Here is an 11,609-nt window from a genome sequence, read left to right on the forward strand (position 1 = left end):
TAGCCACAGAAGTCTAATCTCTGAGCATCAATATGACTTTTGAGCCAACTTTATTTAGAAATTATTCAAATATTTAGTTAGCATATACTTAAGAGGGGCTACATTTGAATAAAGTTCACTAGTTATTAATTGATGTAATTAGTTAGCTAGAACAAAAAATTTTGGCTATTCCCTAAGGTATAAACTGAAGTAAAATATTGAAAATAAAAAGTATGTACCTACTCTAATAAGAGTGTCTGTCTGTTTTACTATGTCAGAGTTTTTGAGTAGGTTGATCACAGTTTATAAAATACACAGGTTAGAATATTTAACATAGAAATATAAGAGTTCTCTGAAATTTTACTCATGAGAATAGACAATTTTATTTACTAAAGGACTCAAATTAAAAAAGAATGACATGAAGATGATGGGCTATTATGGGATACTGTAAAAATGCAGAAAATTGTTTTATCTGGAAGGTGTGAGAGGTTTCTGTCAATGAGAAAGCGAAAATGGGGTTAAAAAAGTCTGACTTGTTTTGCTTGAATTTAAATAGTGACAAATTATAGTTCAACAAAAAATGTATTAGTCCTAGATAAGTGATTAATCTCTTTTCTTCTGATTAAGTGACCTACCTTATATCATAACATCTTTTTTATTTTTGCTTTGGAGAGCCTGTATAAACATTTTACACTTCTTTGCATTTGTTTCTTTATGTTTGACGTATGATAAATGTAGCAGTACTGTATAACATTAAAAAGTGACAATGAAACCAAGAAATTAACGGAACTATTTAGGAAAATATAGGTCATTTATGACTTCTTCAGGTTACCAGATTCAAGTATAAACTTCAAGTTCAATAGCTGAACAAATTGGAGAATACCTCCTTGACTACAGTTTTCTATTTTCTCTTCCTAGTCAAAACTCTCTTGGTAATTAAGATCCATACACTTCTTTGGTCTTTCAGTGTAGCCTTGGAGGTCAGTCAAGCAGGTGTCTGCTCTGAACAGAAAAGGGAAGGAGTTCAGTATAAGGATAAGATATGGCTCTCCCTACAACCCATCTTCAAATCATAAGGCTAGTGCATGAAGTATCTTTGACATTGTCCATAGCATGTTCCTTGAACGTTTGAGACTTTCTGTAGGGTGCCACCTTGCTCCCACTAGTATGTAAGTCATTCCTGCTTAATGAAACACCTAAGAGAGTTGTTCCATCTAATTTATTACTGTTCTTGGAATATGAATGGAGACACACAACAGAAACAGAGTAAGTGACCAGCTCTTTTAATAAGAATTGCAAAACATTTTTTCCTGTTCAGAAACTTCACTCACAATTTTTCTATTTTAAAACTATTTATGATGAAGAACATCTGTAGAGACTATCCCCCCTCCCCCTGATAACACAGAAAAACTTGTGTTTAAGGACCTATTTTACTACAAACACCACATATTAATTTTTTTCATACTAATAACATCTAAAATTGGCATAATATTTGATTCTTTCTTTTAAAACAGTTGTAGCAGACATAAGGATTCAATCCATTCATACATGCGAGGCAAACATCACATAGTTTGAGCCTTTCAGGCTTGAGGTTTTGAGACAACGTTCTTACTATGCTCTTGGACTGACAGCCAGCTGTTTTTGTTTATTTAGTCTTAAACTTGAATAACTGAACATTTTTCTCAACTTAGAGTTATAGTTTCTTAGGCTGTCTATTCTAGGCAAGAAAAACTTAAACTGACCCACAGAACTTTGTAAAAATATTATGTTTTAGTTATTACAGATATCCTTACTCTTAGTCTATATGAAGTGGATATTCCAGTTAATCTAATATGTTCAAGATGCAGTGCATGCAATATCACACCAAATGTAGATAATTCAGCATATATAAAGTAACTGCATTCATATTCTAGACAATCCTATATATATATGTATATATATATATATATATATATGTAATGTACATTATTTAGTAGCTAATAGTCTGTCAAATTAGTCTATGTCAGGAAAAGATAAGTTCACATTTATATTGGCCGTGGGTTAGAATCTGTACCCAAAAGATGATGTAGAGTAAAAACCGGGAGTGGGGAAGAGATTCAATGGTTTGTAATGATGCCAGTTTGGGAAGATTTTAAACTATATAAAGCTTCTGCAATCATAGGTGAAAGAAAAGGAGAGGCATTCTCATGTGTCAGAAGTGGCTGTGTTAAACACATAAGAAATTATCATAAAAGTCAAGGCAAGCCAAAAGTTTTAGAGAAGATTCTCTGAGTTAATTTGGAATGCAAAGATTTGAGACACAAAAGCCACATTGCTAAATAAAAAATAAGTACTAACACCTGGGCCCCAGAAGAAAAAATAATGTAAAAAATAAAACAGAACTAAACTAAAAATGAAAGTGTTGGAAGAGAAACTCAGGGTTATTAGGAGCAAAGGGAGCAATAGGGGAGGCAAAAATAAAGAAATGCAGGCAGAACTGGCCAGAGGCAGGATGGAGAACATTCCTGTAGATAGAAAGCCAAACGGAGCAAGTCTGGATCCTGCCTCCCTTGGTCAGCAATTCTCTCATCTTACAGTTATATGACTTTGTTCCTTCATGAAAATAAAAGGTGGGTTAGGATAACTGTCTTACCATACTCAGATTAAATAGGATGGCATAAGACTACCCTTCCTGCACATGGATGCAGTTAAATACATATAAGTGTAGGCTTCATATTTCAGGTTCAGTATGTAAGAGATAGTTATTTATTCCAAGAAGAGAGTAGAAATCAAGCACACTAGCCATCCTTCAGCTATAACACTGACTATTCACAAATGTTTCTTAAAGTTATTGATGCATTAATTCACTAACTCCTAGTTGGGTCACAAGGTCTAGTTTAAAGTTATTTTAGTTCCACCTCACAGATGGGAAATACCTACATAGAAACAAGCAAGAAAAGAGCTTAGAGTAATATTATCAGTGGAGCCAAAGTCCACAGAGGGTTGGTCAGAGGACTCTCTAGAAGCACAGGACATGAACCTGTTATATCTATCATCTCTGCGATGTCAGTCCCTCTTATTATATTTTGGAATTGAATATTCAGACCCATTGTCAGTCCTTTGCTACTGTATTCATCTGCTAGATGCAACCATGTATAACTCTTGTCTCCTTGATGCAACACATATCTAGGAGATATAGTTATAAAACACATATCCCAAGAAAAGGACAAATAGATGTAATGTGGACACTTCTGTGTGCACAGCAAAAACTCCCCTTTCCTGAGTTTGTTCTTATCCTTGTAGCCATTCTTAACCAAAATGGTAAAGTTATCTTAGACTGGAAAGTTTTTCCTATAGTGGGCTATGCTCCCATCTCTGTGCCTTTGTTGGAAAATGCGATGAGACAGATGAGTGTTATACTGGAAGTTTTTATGGGGCAAGTAGAGAATGAAAGGAGAATAAGTGAAAGAAAAACAGTTTTTTGTTGAAGGAGGAGCCAAAAAAAAAAAAAGAAAGAATGCCTCCATATCTAATGCGTATTATCTTAAACACAGTGGACAGTCACTGCTGACCCTCCCATGGCCTGGCTCCACCCATGAGGACCACGGGTCAGGCTGACCAATGGCTTCAAAGAATAATGCAGAACAAAGGGGCAGACCACTGTCTGTGAAGCATAAAAAGCCCACCATTTCTAGCAGCAGCATGCACTTGCTTCTGACACTCCTGTGATCACCAGCAACCTCCCAGACTTGACATCATGGTGAACTTTACTGCTGAGGAAAAGAACCTCATCAATAGCCTATGGAGTAAGGTGAACGTTGAAGAGGTTGGAGGCGAAGCCTTGGGAAGGTAAGAATTGACTGTCGATTCATCTGGGAGAAGAGTGAATAGTCCCTTGGACAACGAGCTAGAAAAGACAACAATTCTGAGGATTGGTGATTTTTCTACTCTCCTTTCTCCACTTTATAGGCTTCTTGTTGTGTACCCATGGACCCAGAGATTCTTTGACAGCTTTGGGAACTTGTCCTCTGCCTCGGCCGTAATGGGTAACCCAAGAGTCAAAGCCCACGGCAAGAAGGTGCTGACTGCTTTTGGAGAAACCATTAAGAACCTGGACAACCTCAAGTCTTCCTTGGCCAAGCTCAGTGAACTGCACTGTGACAAGCTACATGTTGATCCTGAGAACTTTAGAGTAAGTCCAGGGAAATCCCACAGTTTGTCTCTGTTTTGTCTTGGGGACAAGAAATAGAAGCTGATAATATGAGTGTGGGGGGTGCTTACTTACTTGTTAAAGCTCATTTGTCTAGGCAGGATGACAACAAATGGCTGTATGAAGGATAAATTAGTTTATAGGCATTTAGAAATTTTGTCATAATAGAATCTTGGACTTATGGAGAGGAAAAATATCTTAACTTTCTGTGGGTCCTATTGACTGACATTGAAGAAAAAAATTTAGGAGACAACTTAAAGTTGGAATATCAACATATAAAATTATAATAAATTCCCAAGTGAATATTATGACAGATGGAGGCTTGTTCCTACATTGATGGCAGTTTAAAAACTGCACCAAGAGCAGTTGTAGTCCAGAACTAATATTTACAGATATTAGCCAACTGAAGAGTGAAAAGAACAAGACAGGCAAATAAATATGATGGGAATAGAAGGTGTGAGAATTCGGGCAGGACAGTGGTGAGTGGGAAGAGAGGGGTACAATGGAGAAATGGAACCTATGCCCATCAGAGATGATTGAGAGAACTTTGATGCTGAATGTGTTAGAGTGTAGGTTTAAAATATTTCCTTATTTTTTTAATGCACATTCTTTTTTGAATCTTCATTTAACACACTAATCTATCTCTTTTGTCTTTCCATCAACAGCTCTTGGGTAATGTCCTGGTGATTGTTATGGCTAGTCACTTTGGCAAGGAATTCACGGCTGAGGTGCAGGCTGCCTGGCAGAAGCTGGTGGCTGGGGTGGCCACTGCTCTAGCCCACAAGTACCACTGAGCCCTCTCTCTAACTGTCCAGCAATTTTGTGTGTCCCCTATGCCTTCTTCTTGCACATAAATACTGGACTATCCCTTCAAAATACAGCATGTTTAATAAAGATCATTCTTCCTGGTAATCAAAAATTCATTTTGTGTTGTCTGTTTTCTATTTTTATATGAACGACATATTTAATATGTTTATGGATGAGGGGTAGCACAGGAAGACACAGGCATTTCCCTGAATCCTGCAAGGACTCAAGAGAAAAATGTAGATGCAATGGAAGGCTTCTACAGGCTCAGGGAGAGTCTAAAGCTGGAAAGAATTCTCAAAGAGAAGAAAAATTTAGCGAAAAAGGCATTGCATGAAATATGAAAATTTACTGTAGATGATGAAGAAAAGGGTGACAAGTGATATCTTACAGCAGGTTGTGATATTCCATTACCATTAAGAAAAAGCTTTCTCAAGATCCAAGATCTAGTATAAAATGATTATTTTAAATTATTGAATGTGTATGTTCTTCTAAAAAGCATTTACTGGGCAACCAATGTGTTCATCCCTGGGAGAGACTCATGCTTCAGCATCCCTTAGTTGCCTGTAATTCTTTGTGTATGGCTGAGGTCTCATGGGCTTTGCTCCACACATTTTAGTAAATGTGAACCACAGTAAGCTTCCTGGTCTTTTGGCTCTTACAAGCTTTTGTCCTTTTGAAATGTTTCCTGATACTTGGGGTATGGGGTGTTTTGTCAATGTAAAGGGGCTGGATTCCCCAACTCTGAAGTCTGAATGATTATGAATTTCTGTAGTGGTATTTATCTATTGCAAAGAGGAGAAGACTGAAATTTATACATACACACATGCACACATACATATACATACACACGTTATACATATGTATATATGCACATAAAATTACAATGACAAAATGGCATGAGTTTGAAAGGAACAAGGAGGGTATAAAGAAGGGTTTGGAGGGAGAAAAGAAAAGGAAGATACATTGTAAGCATATTATAATTAAAAAATAGTTTTAGAAATTTATTGTTTTGAGCTTTACATGATTATGTGTATATACTTACTTATGTTGGTGTGTGTGAAAGAAGATGCTCCGGGGATCAGAGCTATAGTTTTCCCCAAGAACTGGAGTTCCGGTGGTAATGTTGGTAGGTGTGGATACATTACTACTATCTCACAAATGTCTTATGTCAACTACATAGTTGGTTTTCTCTCAAATTTTGTTTTCGGTACTGACACAGTTCTATACAGAAAGACCAAAGAAATTGTGAGAGCTGTTATTAGAAAATCAAAACTAGCAATAATTTTCTGAATGTATAATTCTGCTCAGCTGTGACCATGCATATGAACTGAATAGAAATATCCCTGCAACATTTGAGTTATTCTAAAATATTCAAAATTACAGACAAGCATACAGAACGATCAGTCATTCAGCATTTTTGGCATATAACCTAACATCAGCACAGAGAAGGCTAAACCCACATGCCACTATACTTATCCAGTGCAAATGCATAATGCTTAGTGACTGAATGTATGGTGTATTCACATGGTGAAAAATGCCATTGTTGCATAGAGTATACTCCTCGATGTAATGTATATTTCATAGAACAAATACAAGTAGAGTGTAGACAAGTGCAGAGACATGTTCTACTACATCACAGTCATTCATTTCTACTCAGAAACTGCAATGCAATGGGAACTTTTTCCCAGGGCTGGTGGAAACTGGGAAGATCATGGCCTAAACCTACAGAAAATACATGGCTTGTGAGTCAGAGGCAGGTTTAAGTCACTTAGGTCCGGAGTCTCTACCTGAAGAGAACCTCAAACTTGCTGAGGCTCTTTCACATTTGCCTATGCTTCAGCTTAAATATATTAGTCCATCTAAGTCTGAAAGGAAAAGGAAAGAATTACAAAGATACCCTTGAAAATCTCCTGCTGGGAGAAGGGACCAAACAGAAGTGAAGAAGAGTAAATGCTGTGAAAACAGCAGCAGGAGGGTCTCTCTCTCTCTGAGGCAGGGGGCCTACTTGACACTATCTTGGTGGGAATGCTATCTAAGCCTTACCTACTGGACCCCACCCCTGTCTTGCCCAGCCTCTCTTGACCAATGGCCTCAGAGTCCTGGGGAGAGGGAAGGGAGGTAAGGTCCAGGGTGAAGAATAAAAGGCCAGGCCTTTGGCCTCTTGAACACACTTGCTTCTGCACACCTGAGATCATCTCCAAGCTTCTAGACCTCACACCATGGTTCACTTCACAGCTGAGGAGAAGGCAGCTATCATAAGCATATGGGATAAAGTGGACTTGGAGAAAGTTGGAGGAGAAACCCTGGGAAGGTAGGGTCTGAGACCAAGATTGGGAAGGAATGGAGGGAAATTGTCCTTGTGCATGGCAGAATTTTCCAGGCTTCCTATAGGGGTTTGTGACACACTCTGATTTTTTTAACTGCTAATTTCCTGTGTTTTAGGCTCCTGATTGTTTATCCATGGACTCAGAGATTCTTTGACAAATTTGGAAATCTCTCTTCTGCCCTGGCCATCATGGGTAACCCCCGGATCAGAGCCCATGGCAAAAGAGTGCTGACATCCCTAGGCTTGGCAGTTCAGAACATGGACAACCTCAAGGAGACCTTTGCTCATCTGAGTGAGCTGCACTGTGACAAGCTTCATGTGGATCCTGAGAACTTCAAGGTCAGTTCTGAGACTGCTCATGTGTTCAATTTAAATTTAATACGGGGAAAAATAAAAGTCAGTACCTTGATTTCTTTATGGTGGGCCAGATTTTAAAATATATGGGTATAGATCTTGTGCCAATTAATTACTAGAAGTGTTTGTAACTGTTCAGAAAAGTTTTTCACACAGACATTTAGTGTCTTGGTATGTAACCCAGTTGGTTTAATACTTCTCTGGGATACATTAATCCTGAGACTAGAACACTACCAAAAAGACACAAAGAAGCAGACTTTTAGAGTTGGTTATAGAATGCTCTCACTTTCTGCTTTACTTTAGAAGGCAGCACATACACGGAAGCAGATGCATCCCTTGAAATTCACATTTTGTTCTAGGGAAGAGAGAAATATTTCATTTATGTGGATTCTAATGATTGACACTTCAGGAAAATTTGACAGGTTTTTCTAATTGGTTTGATAAACGTCCTAACAAATGCTACAATCCTAATGAGTAATATCATAGTAGTGCCTGCTTCCTTCATTGTTGGAGACTTAAACTCCAGTAAATATGCTGTTGCACTGAAATCCTGCATTGATTGAAGCCAGGCCTTTGGTGAATGAGTAAAGGGGTAAGGGTCGAAAATGGTAAGGATCAAGCAGGAGAGGATTGGGGGCAAAATGGGCAGGCAGTTGAGCAATGGGATTGAACCAACCTCCTCATTAGATTGGGTAAGTTACTGGGGAGTCCTCAAGGAAGATAACTCACAAATACTATTTTTCCTGTAAATTCTTTTCTGTATCTTCTTTTCTCATTTTTGTGTATCGTTTTGTTTCCTTTCACAGCTCCTGGGCAACATGCTGGTGATTGTTCTTTCTTCTTACTTTGGCAAGGAATTCACGGCTGAGGTGCAGGCTGCCTGGCAGAAGCTGGTGGCAGGGGTGGCCACTGCTCTGTCCCACAAGTACCACTGAGCCCCTTCCCTGACTTACAGCATTCTGCATATTCCTCAGCTCTGTTCTCCATCTGACCACTGTGCTAGTCTCTGAAAGCAGGGCTTCTGCTTAATAAAGTCCATTCGCTTCAGTAATATACGAAGTCCTATTTTGTTCTGTCAGCTACTTATGTTTGTATTCAAAGATAAAAAGCTGATGGGCTGATGGTAGGGGAGAGACAGAGGACACCTGCGTTTCTTTGAAAAATGTGTTGCAAGTCACGAGAGGAGATGTCATATAATTTTTCTAGGGCCCCAGGCAAAATGAGAAGTTGGGGAGAATTTTCATGTATAAAAGCAAAGGATTAATTCTCTGGAGAAAAAATAATGTGTAGCAGTCACTGAAAGTTAGTGTAGAGGGTGAAGAAAAGCATGTCAAAGAATTGCCCAACCTGAGATAATCATTTTAATGAATTAGATTTTTATTTTAAAAATAATTAACTTTTATTATGATTTTTTTAACTTTTTCATTTTTTTCCCACCAGTTAATTTATTCACTTTACATCTCCATTGCTGTCCCTCCCTCATACCCTTTCACACAGTTCCTTTCTACACTTCCCCCTCATTCTCCTCTGAAAAGATTAATCCTCCCTTTCTAGGGTATCCCTCCCACTGCCAGCATACCAACTTTCTGGCTAGGCACATCCCTCCTCACTGAGGCTAGACAAGACCGCCCACATAGGGGAATTAATTACATAGACAGGCAATAGCTTTAGAGATAGATGGGCCTAGCCATCCAGTTGTTGGTGGACCCACATGAAGACTGAGCTACAAATCAGTTACATATTTGCCAGGACCTAGGTATAGCCTGTGTCTGCTTTTTGATTCGTGGTATAGTCTCTGAGATCCGCCAACTGCTTATGTTAGTTGGCTATATTGGTCTTTCTGTGGAGTTCCTATTTCTTTAAGGGCCCTCAGTTCTTCTTTCAACTCTTATATTAAGAGTCCCCAAGCTGCATTCAACGTTTGGCCCTGCATTTCTGCATTTGTTTCAAGGAGGGGAATGGTGGCACGGTTAAGGATTAGGTGTGTAGAGAGACAGGAGAGAGGGCCAAAGGGCCAGAAGAACGAATGGAAATCTGTAGCTGGCAGGTTTTGGGGTGTTAGGGGCATTACTAGGATATGACAGAGTCTTGGGATAGGGGAGGCTCCTAGGAGTCCATGGGGATGACCTTAGCTGATAATCACAGCTGTAGGATATAGTATATATAGGGGCCACCTCCTGTAGACAGCTGGACCCCCCAGTGGAGGAATAAGGGCATTAACCCATCAACAAAACCTTCAACTTCAAATTTGTCTGGTCTACAAGAGATACAGGGACAAAGAAGGAGCTGGAATTGACAGAATGGCCAACCAATAGCAGGCCTAACTTTAGACCTATCTCATGGGCAGGCACTAATTCCTACCCTACACTCTATTACACTTGAAGATAGGAGTCTAACATCATTGTCCTCTCAGAGGTTCCACTCAGGAGCTGACTAAAAAATAATTAATTTCTTTTAATCAAGTGTCTGTGTTTGGGTTTGTACATGTGATTTCAGAAGTCTGTGGGCAACAGGTTCCACTAGAACTAGAGTTATAGATGGTTGTAAGCTGTGGATGCTAAGAACTGAACTCAGGTCCTATGAGGGAAGTGTTTGCTTGTAAACACTGAGTCATCATCTTCCCCACTCTAAATGAACATTTTCCAGTAGATACTTTATAAGTTGTCCTCTGGGACCAATGTAAGAGAAGAGAGAAGTTGATAGAAAGCACTATTTAAGAGGAGGTTTCAATCAAACCACCACTGCAGGCTGATTTTTAAAAGGCATTCCTTGTCTTAGGGAGGAATGAAAGCTAAGAGATGTGACCACTGTACATTTCTGTGTGACCATAATGAGCAACGGGATGGTGATAGAGAAAGAATGTAAGCAGAATCTTCTCAGGTCCGGTGGGCATAATTTCAGATGTGAGATATCTACACAAACACTAAAAAGCATTGTCATCTAAGTAAGATAGATCTTCATGGTTTCTCTAAAACTGGAAGGTGTTGAAGAGAGAAGATACTGGCAAATCTAGGCAATAGAGATCCTTATTATTAAAATATCTCAATGTTAATACTTTATTAAGGAGTAAAAAATATCACTCATTTTGTGAGACCCACTTATCACTCCACTACTTGAAAGGCTAAGGAATGTGTCACCGTTCCAAGGATTGCCTGAGCTACGGTGTGAGTTCAAGGTCAACCAAAGAGCTCAGTGAGGTGCTACCTCAGAATGAATAATAAAAACCTGTTCTGAGGGTGCCGCTCAGGGTGGAGCACTGTCCTAACCTATGTACTACTAGAGATTCAATTTCTACTGGCACTAAACAAAAGACACCAAGTGAATTGATTAGTGAAGAATAAGCAGTCTCAGGATGGCTGACTCAAGCAATGGAATTATTGAGAAAAATATCCTCCTTATGGGACCAAATTAATTCAAATGCTTAGGAACCATCAAAGTGATATTAAAGTTTAAAATGAAGAGGTGAAGCAAGGCATGCAACCTGAGGTGATGACCAAAGGTAGGATGGGGGAGACATAGTGTCATATTTACTGGAATATATGAGAAGAAAGAGAAGGCAGTAGGGGATGAAGTCACAAATCTTGAGTGGCTATGACTATACAAAGTGTACACTGACTTAGGAGGCTCATGTGGGTGAACCATTTTAATTTGAGAGAGAATTTAAAGCTGCTCAAAGAAATTCAAGCCAATCTCCTGTCAAGGCTTGGAATCTTTAAATTGTAGAAGTTAGAGAGCCACATCATCGTTCCTAATGTAACTACCCCCATCCTGAATACTAGATTAGTCAGAATATGACTGGTGGGTGGTATTATAATTTGCCTTTGTCCACTTTAATGATGAGAGAACAATGATTCTTGTAGTTTTAGGCTGTCAACAACATTGACCTTTATGGTTCTGTGTGCATTTCAATATGGAAATAAACAGGCAGAAAACCATAAACCAAACCAAAACAAA

The 11,609-nt window shown here is 38.8% G+C and overlaps 2 protein-coding genes across 2 annotated transcripts; both read left to right on the forward strand.

Moving 5' to 3' along the window:
• Nucleotides 1-3,715: 3,715 nt before the first annotated feature.
• On the forward strand, nt 3,716-4,962 carry HBE1 (hemoglobin subunit epsilon 1; the record flags this gene model as incomplete). Its single annotated transcript, XM_080913443.1, has 3 exons — nt 3,716-3,807; nt 3,928-4,150; nt 4,834-4,962. 3 exons carry the CDS (start codon nt 3,716-3,718, stop codon nt 4,960-4,962), a joined length of 444 nt encoding a protein of 147 aa, XP_080769569.1.
• Nucleotides 4,963-7,194: 2,232 nt separating this feature from the next.
• On the forward strand, nt 7,195-8,590 carry LOC308418122 (hemoglobin subunit beta-H0; the record flags this gene model as incomplete). Its single annotated transcript, XM_080913445.1, has 3 exons — nt 7,195-7,286; nt 7,418-7,640; nt 8,462-8,590. The coding sequence occupies 3 exons, from the start codon at nt 7,195-7,197 to the stop codon at nt 8,588-8,590; spliced, it is 444 nt and encodes a 147-aa protein (XP_080769571.1).
• Nucleotides 8,591-11,609: the final 3,019 nt, after the last annotated feature.

Source organism: Micromys minutus, assembly GCF_963924665.1.
Source record: "Micromys minutus genome assembly, chromosome: 2".
NCBI lineage: Eukaryota > Metazoa > Chordata > Mammalia > Rodentia > Muridae > Micromys > Micromys minutus.